General features: G+C 35.2%; 1 protein-coding gene across 1 annotated transcript in view; it reads left to right on the top strand.

The window, feature by feature from the left end:
- The window catches only part of LOC149772897 (tyrosyl-DNA phosphodiesterase 2-like), a 53,970-nt gene extending 41,028 nt beyond the window's left edge, over positions 1-12,942 (top strand). The window contains exon 8 of the mRNA XM_089947139.1: positions 9,489-12,942. Within this exon, the coding sequence (XP_089803265.1) occupies positions 9,489-9,824 (336 nt within the window). The 3' untranslated portion in view covers positions 9,825-12,942. The remainder of the gene's footprint in view (positions 1-9,488) is intronic.
- The last annotated feature ends 602 nt before the right edge of the window (positions 12,943-13,544 follow it).

Genomic DNA, 13,544 nt, shown 5'->3' with positions numbered 1-13,544 from the left:
TCTTACCAAGCTGAGAATTGTATGTGCTGTTACACTCCAAACGGGATCATTTGCTCTTTCTGAACCATCCTCAAGTCCACCAGGTTCACGTAAATACATCACTCCTACTTTACTACCCAACACTGGTTGTGGTGGATCCACCGATGATTTTCGTTGTGGTATCTGTTTTTGTTTTGAAATTGCCTCGATGTGTTTCATGTAAATTCCACTCTTGACCTCGTTATTTAAAGCGGCCACCATTTGAGGTATTCTCACAACCCATTCACGAGATCTGTCCTGAACATGCATCGTTCCGCTCAGTAATTCGTTGGCATATTGAAGTCTGAAGAGTCTCTGTGCAAGTGTTTCTTTAAATCGTTCAACGATTGCCTGATCGCGATATATCGCGGTATGTCCACGTCTGATTTTAACGTTATGTTGTTGCAACAGTCGTTACTCCACCGAGAAATTCTTTGCCAGCATCAACCTGAGGAAAATGTGGCCATCGTAAAGGTCTTCGTGAATAAATTCGTTCAAACGCTGCTGAGACTTCAGTTGCTGTTTTAGACGATAACGGTTCAGACTCTTTACATCTACTTGCAACATCTACCACAGTCTACTCGTTTTTGCATTCACTCCGTTTATGTAAGTCATGTGGAAAAACAAGATGTCTGCCTGGTGACATCAAACCGTCCATGGTAAATTGTTTTGGGGCGTGGAAGATAAAATTGACATATGGCATGTCGTGACAACCAATCTGCGGCTACAGCACGTGTGACATCTGTTGCATTGGCGAGGTTTTTAATTGCTGCTGTATCTCTCCAATATTATCATGGAATATAATATATGGACTCCACTATGTAATTGTTGAAGTTTAATTGCCAGTTCAGGGGCCTAAGCTCCCAACACTATTTTACCTTCATCGCCGATCTTATCAACCAATTTGCAAGTGATTTTCGGATGTTTTTATTTTTTATCGAATTTAGATTCTGAATCAACTTGACATCCGTCTGATCTATCACCATCGTTTAACCCCGCCGACAGTATCGATGACATATTTATACACGCATACGTCGCCGCGAAAGTTATTTATGTGTGGTCATGTGTTTTCGTTTACTGGTAAATGTAGATATATTTAGCGTTAATATGGGGATACCAGCACCACCGACAGCAACAGTGACAACGATTCTAATCCTGTGCGTTATCACGTGCGTCGCTGATAACGTGCTGGTGAACGTCGTTGTTTCAGCGAACAGCGAAGAAACCGGGTATGCAACATTGTCGATAACGATCATTGGTCTGCGATATCTTTTTTGTTGGTTTTTATGTGCTTGTCGATAATTTCTTCCAGCCATGCTTTCCACGCACATTCTTGAATATACTGAAATGATTTTGTGGGATTCATTATTGTTATACTGAGTAAACAATTGAGGTGTTGTGGCAACGTATTCCAGACACCACCAATATGCTGTTGCGGTTAGGGCTTCGTCTTTTGGATACAATACGAATGTTTCCTCGGCATTTTGATTTAACACGACTGAGACATTTATGGAAAATCTGTCAGTCGAATGACGCCATTAATATGTCTTATATATCTTAAATTTCGCTGCGCTAAACATGGAGACCCTATATACCCCTGTAACCTGAGCAGTATGTTTGAGTGGGTTGTTTTGCAATGACCATGTCCAGCCGACACTGTATATACCACGCTGATGAGCGGAGTAGTGTGAATTAAACGAGCTTGGATCGCTCTGATTTTCTGAGCGATGTCATAGAGCTTATAGTTGATGATCCTTGTTCTTTTTATGAAATCATCGATGCGTCTATCCATGTTTTTGCAAAATTCCCAAGGCGCAGTTATATGATTATTATATTCAGATCTGAATGTGATCAGTCCATTATTAATTGTCATTAACGAGGTCATGATCGGGATGTTGCTGTTGTCCATATTTTGTTTTAGTGTCAACGTTTGATTCTGTTTCTCTCAAATTAGCAATGCTATTTTCGCTCAAGTTGAGATCTCCAGTTTTTTTTATCTCAGTTCTGATCGTAGTGTATTTTTTGTCCATGTTTTTGTCTTGCCACGTTTTCGTCTGATTTCGGTTCTTTCACATTGATAATTGTATTTCTGCTTATGTTGAGATCGCCATGCGTTATATCTCCAATTCTTCTAATACTTCGAGCAATCTCTCCAATGACTGTTAGAATTGAATCTTCTGAGTTTTTTTTTGTCGGTTCTAGTAAACACCACTAAGTTATCTTCGGTCGCGCCTGGAACTAGCCGAATACTATCTGTCAACGGGATATTGCTCGTCTTTAACCGTCCTTGCTGATCTTGAAAAACAACAACCACATTTGTGTCAATATCGGCGAGTCGTAAAAGATCAGCAAGGCCATCTCGCGTTGCATATTTGGATAAATCAATGTCACCTTGAGCATTGCAGCAGGCAGATTTTCCGTAAATATCTACCATTTTAAACTATGAACCTGTTTAAAACTAGGTTGGACGCTATGCCATCTGGTGGTATACCCATGCACAACTTCATTATTAGGCGCTGATGACATTGACATGGTGTTAAGTACAGCAAGTACTTCCGGACCGGAGATTGGTGGATCCGTTATTGTCCGTGCTGGTAATATTGAACACCAGATGGAAAAGGAATACAATTTAAACAATTTCTCCATGGTGGCAAGCCGTACGAATAAAATAAACCACGCTATGAGGATCAACCATGTTTGCAACCCAATGAGTACCTGTACGAGAACGTCAATCAAGATTAATGATACCGGTTTTGAACATGGTTTGGTTTTTTCCGCTACTTGATCACACATGAAAACACCACTGAAACGTTTAATGTTCAACTGCCAAGGATCATCAAGTAAATAAAAATTGTACATGGGAAGCTATAACGAAGCGTCCCGGCAGTCACATACCCTGACCATACCGCTTTTCAGGTAATCGTAGTCCCCTTCCCAATTTGCTAAGGTGTTTAGAATGTATCCTGTTGCATTTTTCATTGCCATACCGACATATTTTCCACCGGCACCAAGTACAGCTACTTTTGCAACAGATGGATCTGAAACTGCAATTAGCGCTGGTGACACCGCTAGAAAAGGAAATATATCGCCTGTCACTGATTGTATTAGCAATTTTTGATTTCTTGGCTTCAATGCAGTGTTTCAGCTGACGTTTAGTACACGATACTTTATTAGGGCCCTCCTGAAGCTCTATAAATACATGTCGTGGCGCTGAAACTCCCTGCTGAGATACTATCTACCATGTGAATAACCTTGCAACATTACTCTGGACGCTGTCGGTGGTCATCGTCATAGATGACAGTATTGACTTGCCGCCACTTTACATGACATATATCATCCGTTGTTCTTCGTTGGAACCCACAACGAAAGTTTTCTTAGTTTCACTTTACCATCATCAACACCATCAAGATGCCAGATTTCATCAATGTCCATGGTTTTTCGAACTAGTACTATTATGTCTTTAACACCGACAATAACGTTTCTGAGATTTCTGCAAAATTCAAAGATTTAGGACAGTTGAATCACACATGAAAATTCGTTATTGTATTTTATCATCGATCAGGTTCTATATATTCTTTTCTTTTTTTCACACCCAAGCGCTGCAATGTTAAATATTTGATTTTTATCCCTATTAGTGGCAATACCTTCCTCAGTAAATTTATATACCAAATTAATTCGAACTTTTGGTGGTGGTTAAACAACTTCTGGTTGCTCTTCTATATCATCAGTACCATGGGAAATTAATTTGACATCCTCTATGGGTTGTTGTAATGGTGGTTGAGCAGCCGATTTTTAAGCCGGGCATTCTCGGAGAATCCTTTCGGTCGTATTAGTTCTTTGCACTATTTCTCGATTGATTTACCGATTTGTTCCAACGAAGGAAGAAGATCTTTTGTGGCTTTTCTGACTGGTTGAAATAACTTCTGTCACGTCTGTAAATTCCAGATGAGTACTCTGGCGTTGCTGCAGCAAATTTTATTTTTTTACAGAATCATGGACTACAACATACCTCTTAATTGCATCTAGTTGTTGTCGAGCTAAATTTGACGTAGGAGATTCCATCGTGAGCGCAGAATTACTCATTGTTATTATTACAACAATGATATAATTACAGATCACTAAGTGAGCAGATATACAATGGTTTACTATATTACATTAACGTAACGTAATTTTTTTCCAACTACAATTAACTGCAGAAATTGCCGCAATCTCTATTCTACTCACCGTTTAGCCATACACGTCACGTGATTGTTTGCGCTAAATATACACATGCGCTCTTAATCGGCACGTGGGGTTCCCAGCTATTTATACATTACTCAGTCACGTGTCTCGCTTCGCTAAAAATACTTGTACGCTATTAAAAGTTGGCTTCCCAAGTCAAATTAGGTACGTACTACAAGAACAGGTGTGATTTACATAATAAAGTATCTATAATGTGTTATATAAATATGTGTATATGTTTAATATATTATGTTGATGTATTCTCTGTGACGGGCAATGATATTCCTTGAAAAATCAATAACTCTGCCTGTGGGCTACATATACAGATTATTCTCCCACTCGGCAGCATATGTAGTACGAAAAAGGATATAGTATTCTTTTGGTAAATAACACTATTAATATATTTTATTTCAGCTGAATATTCTAGAGCAAGTGGATAGATACATTATTTAAAATGTTACTGATTTGTTGTCAGATGGTATTTATATAAGTTTTAACAAATATATCTCGAAGCTGCGTAGTCAAGTGGGAATATCGTGGGATTCCCAAACCATTACTGCTATACTTCGTGGGTTCAAACCCTGGAATCGGTGTATTGCCGGCGGGTTAAACATGAGGTTATTAAAGTGGGGACCGTGCCCTAAACGTTCGAAAGTGAACCGGAAAACGTACTGATATCTGACAATTTGCGTACATCCTGGGGTTGGGTGTGAAAGAAATTGACAGCAATCAGTGCGTATCCTGTTGACTGAGGAACCTTGGGGCGCTCAAGTTTATGGACAAAATCCGAATTTCTATTATTTCGTTTCGTATATAGGAATTAGCCGGGGGGGGGGGTATGTCCTTGTGACCGTAAAGGAGAAACACCTTCCCCTCTGACTTTATAGTAACAATACAGTGTAGAGGTAAAGAGCCCAAAATGTACTCATTTTTTACCACATTGAACTTAAACCTTGTTTTTATGATTTAAGAATACGCCGCTTGATGTAGGCACTTGAGATTTGATAGTCTCATTTATATATTGAGGGCCTAATTTGATTTTCAGTCCAATTTACATGTTGGAACTTATTGTACAGGACTTTCTAGTTTACAGTGGGGTTGGGAGCGAATATGGTGTGCAAACATTAACCTAGGTTGATAAACATTTTGTTATGCTGGCGTGTTTCAATGCATGTGTGTGTAGACCAATGCAATATATCATTTCCAAGCAAGTGATGCTGGCAAAAGTAATCAAATATAACGAACCTTTAATTATCTATGGAAACTAACATGAAAACATTGTTAGCAATATTAAGCGAAAAACTCCAGACGTGTGAGATGTTTATGCAGAGACGGCTTGTATATCAAATTAATATATTTGTGTACCATTGGAATGCATTTAGAAGTGGGTTTTTATAAAATAAAAATTAACATTTTTCACATCCATGAATATTGGGTTCAGTTCGAGAAACTGATGCGGTATTTTTTGGCATGGTAGGGTGAGAAACAAACTCAGCTGCAAAAATATGATCTTCACAGATGCATAATTCTAAGAAATCATAAACAGTTGTCAAGATTGTACAAACCGGGATATTTTTCTTGAGCTGGTACTTGGTGACATGCCCACTTGCATATAAAGAATAGCTAACGGTTTGTCAAAAGCAAATTTTGAGACCCGAACAAAAACTTTCGGAGGTTTCTAAGTTTTGTTTTTTTTTAAAAAAAACTTAAGGGCATAACATGTTCCCTGCAGGTAATGTAACAATTATACTTCAAGCATATACTTCTGTACACGTGGTCTTTTTACAATAAGATTATCTTGTAAGGCTCTGTTTTGTCATACGTCATCAAAATGCGTCATGCTTCAGTTAACATTAGGACATTCGATTTCTCAAACTGGCCAATTTTGATCAAGACTCATTTCAAGACATCTCATTATTATTTAAAATTGAAAGCTAGAAAACTACCAAGTGGGGTATAGTTGTATTGAATATGAACATAAATATAGTTCACAATTACAAAGCTTTTGATGATCGCTCTAGCTATCCTCATAAAATATGTACAAGGAATAATGTCTGAAATTGTATTGTTAAGAGATCCGGTTTATGCCAGACTGAGCTATCAACTACAATGCAATCGGACCAAAATGGATGACAAGCTGCTATCATATAATTACCTCTGTTATCTAAAAAAGCTGAAGTTTTAACCATCCCTTTTCAAGTGGATATTCATCATTCAATTGGATTTTTTCTATGGTTGACCTTAAAACTATGGCAATTTACATGACGGCATTTAACTGCCATTGGCCCTTTCTGTAAGTGTTTACATTTGCCTTAAAAATGTTTAGCAAATATACAGTCAGAGCTACTATAAAATATAAATTTCATTACAATTTATAAATATTACAGACACTGAGGATACTGTCTTTGTAAGGATCTGAAGCCCAATTATAAAATGAGTATATTTGAATTTTACTCGCACAATAAATAAAAGTCACTCGATATCCATTAATAGTGTTACTTGAATTTTGCTCCATATTGTGATTGTAAACTATGCATTTTACTTATCATTAGATAATATTCAAAGTTTAGCATAATTTTCAAAGGTACAGTTTCCGGACATAGTTTACATAAACTAATTGATCTCTCTCATTTGTTCAACCTATACAATAAATTATTATGTGACTCATCACCATAAATTCATATTAAATAAAATATTTCCAAGTCAATTAGATTTTCCCTAACTTCTAGATAATGTAGATAAACTGGTGGTTAATGCAAAATGCATTACAAAACAAGCTATCCAGGTTTTGCATAACCAGTGTAAATTCTTTGCTGAAACTGCATGAGCATTGAAATGGGGGAGAAGGATTAAAAGCATGAAACACATTTTCGAACAGAAAGAAAAAATTCCTTGAGGAATCTGATGGTATAATTCAGATATTGTCGGCAAAATATGTAATAGCAAATCCTTTGTTATATTAGCTTGCATTTACTATGCATATTTTACCTCTTGGATAATATTTAAAAGAGCTATTAGTTATTCTTGTATTATTTGGTTCTACTTTAAACTGGAGCTACAATTGCAAAATCAAATTTGGATAATTTTCAGGAGTCCACAAATCGTCTATGTCTTGGCATGAGTTGCTGGAAATCCGAATTATTTATGACCTGGTCAATAGAAATGTGCATTACTAATTGTATTAAAATTCAACAATCATTGGTAAGTAAAAATGCATAAACCATGGTCAAGATGAGAGATAGTCTGGGGACATTATGCCTGGAAATGATGTTAGCGGAATGCTGTAACTCGGTCCCACTGTTTTATGATCTTAATACATCGTCACAGACCAGGTGATATATATGTTATTTTTTACCCAGGGTTACATGCAATATAGTTTTCTCAGTTTTCAGGGTTATGCACATTCCTGCCTAACCAATCATTGCGATCACACTTAAAAAGTCGTATTGTTCATCAAGCATGACCTTTGATAATGTTTAACTAAGCCAATATAAGCTTCATTTCCCATCAAGAGCAAATATCGATTAATAAATATTGATGTGTAGGAGATTGACACATTGGGTCGTTATTGATATATATATCTTCATGCGTATTAAAGAAAAAGAGGAACTCGGTTGGTAAGCAGCCACATGGCTTGCGAAGGTGCTTGATATAAAGTGACAATTTCGGCTGATATGTCAAAAACCTTACTGACCTTACATTGCAGAAATAAATGGAGGTCAGATAATCAGCCAGCTGGCACTACTCTTCTAAATGATGATGACTGTGCTGTTTTTGAGGCCTGACCAGTAATGATTGATGTTAATACAGTGTTTAGAATTGCCCAAATGCTGTTTAAACTTCTACAATAAAGACTGAAGTTATCTTGCAGAAACCAAATCGTTAACAAACGGATAGAGTGCATGATGGATAGACATGCTCGCTACAATTCACCTTTGACTTCACACAGCAGCATTCTAACTAGAAACAAATTCGTGCCTCAGGAAAAATGTTTCCAAACACTCATCCTTGGGGATGAGTGAGATGCCACCGTTCCTCGTTTCTGTTTCCATTGTACGCAGGATCGTATACTGATCCAATGACCTGCTTATGTTTTTGCTAGGTAACTACAGCTACCTCATACATGTTTAATACTAAAATGGGCAGAATGCATGGGAATAATCTTCATAGTAAAGACATCACATCTGAAACCCTTTCAATACATGGTTCGTTTATATAAAGATTTTTAACTCAAGAAGCTGTAGCTGCAAAATTATCCTTCTGTTTATTAATGGTACTAATGTTTATGGTGACATATATCTGTAATAAGTGTGTCATTTTGATGTGAGATATCAGTCCCACTGGATATGATGGAGGGGCTCTGCAATATCCACCAACTTTCATACCAAATATTCCATTTGAGATTAACTTTAATTTTAAGATATCAGCTCAAGAGCACATAAAAGGTTGTTGATTGGTTAAAAGACATAAAAGACTTCAGCGTAATCACCATCATTAAATTTCATCCGTCATCTGTTGGTTCCATATTATATGCTTCGTGAATGGATTATAACGGCATGCATTATGTGAAAAGGTTTGAAAGCTGACTTTTGAACGTAAACTTGCAACAATGTTCTTGTGAAAATTACATACTTAGAGAAATATCTGTTGGCGTTTTCACTTTAGCAAAATATTGTTCAAGTAAAGACGCAACCTTGAAAATCCTGGAGACCTGAGTATAAAACGTCCTAACTAGAGATGTAAATTCACATACGTTTGGCATTCTCTGGTTCTTAATTTCGCACATTTCTAACTCATTAAGATCTGTTCAAAAGGAAAATGCTCCATATCAAATGACACGAAAATTACTTTAAAATGACATTTCAATTACAGATTCTATTAGAAAACTGCAATTTCTCACGTTAGTTTACAAATTTCGTTTTACAATATATATATATATATATATATATATATATATATATATATATATATATATATATATATATATATATATATATATATATATATATATCAAGAGGGCGGTATATTAGATTGCTATAGAAATAAAGGTAAAATGTCTGCCACCCTTTTGCACCATGTTTTAAACTGACAAGATGGTTAAGTGATGATTGGCAACTGCAATTGCATAAAATTGACACAAATTTATTTTCAGTGTGTTAATAAGATATCTATGTAATTCTGTAGGATGTATTTGGAGACAATTAAAATAAGCAAACAATGTTGTTGACTAATTTTTGTACTTTTTACAGATTGATGAAATTGGCGGTGTCCCAAAAAATATTTATGACATATGGGAAGTGACAGGAAGGCGATCAGAGACCATGTTTACCTGGGATGTACAGCGCAATGACAATCTTGAGTATAATAATATCAAATTTAGATATGGTGGCAATCCTAGATTTCGATTTGACAGGCTGTATATCCGTCACTGCAAACCTAAAGCGATTGTAATACCAGTGGATTTTGAGCTGGTTGGTTTGGAGAAACTGTCATCATGCCAGAAATTTCCAAGCGATCACTGGGGATTGCTAGGTCATTTTAAAGTGCTATCTAGAATGATACAGTTCAATGCAAAAGTAAACTAAAATTATGACATTCTGAAATAGTGTTAAAAATCAGTCTAATACACAGATGAAACAACTATTGCATCTAAAATTACGAAACGACACAACTGCCATCCGCATCTTAATTTGTTTAACAAATTTGTTAAGAAAAGTGCAACCCGACGTGCCTTAATACAAAACATTAAATCAAATTTTCATGGATGTTTATGTTTTGTCATATTGTTTGAATAGAAACCTTAGAAATTTCGCAAAGTTTGATCTTTTTACATTCAAATAACTATCCTGTCAAATTTACTATAATAACTAACACATTTACTTTTTGAAGTTGATTTCTACGTGTTCCTATATTGTCTTCATTATATTTGATGCAAATCTAGGAATAACATTCACTGCGTTCAACAAAACACTGCTTTCACTGCAATGTCATGTCAAGTTGCCAGAAAATCATGACAGGGTTATTGCACTGTTCCCGTTATTAGATTGTTAACGCAAATAATAGTTTTTGTTGTATGTTAGCAGCCTGTCCTGAATCGTTGTGTATGTAATACAAATGGCCATATATAAATGATCATGCTTTTAGGTGCATCTTTGAAATGAAATAGAACCAACATGGGATATGGTAAACATGTCAAATTTTAAACCTTCACTTACCAAAGTTATACCATGCCAGCTCCTGCTGCTCTGTCTTCATAGAATAATGGTGAGGAGTAAAATTACCTGATGTTCAATTTACCTTCACTGCGATCTACCACCAAACGTGGCTATTGCTAATAAATACATATCTGCTATTTCTATTCAAATACATTCATTTTTAAACAGCTTTTCAAACAACGACTGAAAAGGTTTTAAAATAATTAGATAGAATGCTTGAATCCCTTTCAAACGTGTACCCATGATAACGATGTACTACCAAAAAAGGCTGCATAAGTTAAAGTAGAGAAAACTTTAAATAACATCCGAAACAACTTAACAGAAATATTTTAATACGTTCTGACATACTGGATTCTCAGATTTATATATTAGGTGCAAGTCTTTCCTAAAATACCTACGCTGCTGCTAATAGTAAAAATAAACTTTAAATGAGTTTTACCTTAAAAATAATCGACATAATTTGACTAAATTTGACAAAGTATATAGCGTCAAGGCCTCCTAATTGTTTTACGAATTATGCCAATCTACAAATAAAATATTTGCACTGTTACTTAAGCAATTACATTACGTGATTTGTATGTTAGGCATATGTCAACGAACGGAATAATTTTAGTCGTATTTATATACACAGTTAACGGCAGGTAAACATTTTTTGTCCCATACAGAAAGGCCTTGATGCCAACAGCTTTTCCATCAGATGTTACGATTCTGTTGTTATAAGTTTGTCCTCAACTTGCTGACCAGCTTTAAAGAAGATTTTTAAAGGATTTTCTATGTTAAGTAAATGCATCATTATTTAAGGGTGTAACATCACATCTACATATACTTTGAAAACTCATACTGCTGGGTGCATCGTGTCTAATGTGGTCCACCTTTGTCGAGAGGTTATGAAACGGCATTAAATGCTGTTTTTTACACAAAAAAATATCTGCATCATTTGTGAAACCCTGAATGTTCTTCATGACAGGATATCATTTGCCAAATTTGAAGCTTGAAGGCCTTACAGGCTCTAAACTCCTGTTCGACACAAGTTTACCAAATTTCACAAAAAGTATCCTAGCATGAGGTTCTAAACTCCTGTTTGACAGAATTTGACTGAATTTGACAAAAAAGGCATCCTAGCTTGAAAGCCTTTCAATTGAACTTAATGTTGCTAATTCCATATTCAATTAGGCCATTACTATACAATAAAATGGTACTTATGAAGTACACATTGTAACAATTTTATTACAACTGAATGCTGTTGTTAAGGTTTTCACAATGGCGATTTTTATATATTTGAATGATGTTCATAAAGTATCCAGTATCGGCATATTATTAAAAGACTCTTATGCTAATCCAGTACTCAGTATAGGCATGTTTATTACAATAGTGAATGATAATCCAGCATTCAGTATGGTTATGTTTATTACTACATTATGATGCTTACCCAGTCCAATGGAATTTAGTAAAATATAATGATGCTTATCCATCATACGATATGGATATTTTATTACAATGAAATGATGCTAATTCAGTATTCATTATAACCATTGATATTACAACCATATGATGTATTCATTGTGGCTATTATGATTACAATAGAATGAGGCCAACAATACTGAACGGCGATTTTAATACAACATATGCCTCTAATCCAGAATTCAGTATAGGACTCTGTATTGCAATATAAGTAATGCTAATACAGTATTGAGTATGGCCATGTTTATTAAAACAGAATTATGCTAATCAACTATCCAATATATAAATTTTTATTGCAGTAGAAAAATGTTAAATCCAGAATTCATTATAACCATTATTATTACAATATGATGATGTGAATCATGTGTTTGGTATAGCCAGTTTTATAACAATACAATGACGTCAGTCCAGTATTCAGTATAGCAACTTTTATTACAAGAGAATGATGCTAATTTAATATTCAGGATATCAATTTTTATTAAAAAGGATTATATTAATTCAGTATACAGTACTTTAAGATTTGGTTACAATTGAATGACCCGAATCAAGTAATCAACATAGTAATTTTTATGACAATGATGCTACTGCTATATTCAGTAACCATTTAATTACATTATGATGATGTTAATCCAGTGTTCAGAATAGCCATTTATCTTACAATCGAATGATGTCGATCCAGTATTCATTAGCAATATTTATTACGTTATAAAGGTGCTAATCCAGTATTAAGTATTACCTTTTTGATTACAATAGAATGTTGGTAATCCAGTTTTCGTTAGAGCCATTTTTATTACAATTGAATGATGCCAATCCAGTATACTTTACACATTATTATTAAATTTAATGATACCAATCCAATACTCAGTATTGCCATTTTTATTACAAATGAATAATGCCAATCCAGTATACTTTACACATTATTGTTAAATTTAATGATACTAATCCATTACTCAGTATTGCCATTTTAAGTATAATTGAATGATGACAGTCCTGTATTCATTACCCATTGTTATTTCATTATAATTATACTAATCAGTAGTCTGTATTGCGGTTTTTATTATAATAAAATGATGTTAATCAAGTTTTCAGTGTAGTCATTTTTATTACAATAAAATGATGCTATTCTAATATTCAAAATAGCTATTTGTACTACAATATAAAACATTGGCATAACTTCAAAGGATGCAAGTCTAGCAGCAGAGAGGGTGAAAAGAACTTCTGCTAAAACGTCATTTTTGAAGAATAAGACCTCATACGGAAATAAAATAAAACTTATAAGCGTAATAACGCCAAACCGAAGCCTCTAACTTACCGAAAGTTTCTCTAATTGGGTTAGTTTATTTTGTTACTTTACCTTTCATGTTTTTCTAAATTTTTCTGCGCATTTTCATTTACCTGCCGGAGGTTTCATTGAGGTCGCATCCTCTCTGCTACTATAAATGTGCGAGTAATGAAATCACTATTATATCAATCTCTCAACCAAATATTGAGGGCCCAGCGTGGCCGAGTGGTCTAAAGCGCTCACCGTTACGGGTCACGGCCATCTCACCTCTGTCTGCGTGGGTTCGAGTATAGGACTCGGCCAATGTGGGTATGTGAGAAGGCTTGCCAGTAGCTTCACGTGGGTCG

This window comes from Sinohyriopsis cumingii, unplaced genomic scaffold, assembly GCF_028554795.1.
Source record: "Sinohyriopsis cumingii isolate HCF-2022 unplaced genomic scaffold, ASM2855479v2 utg000974l, whole genome shotgun sequence".
NCBI classification, from domain to species: Eukaryota; Metazoa; Mollusca; class Bivalvia; order Unionida; family Unionidae; genus Sinohyriopsis; species Sinohyriopsis cumingii.
Note: the sequence above shows the minus strand (reverse complement) of the source record. Positions and strands in the feature narration are given on the sequence as shown.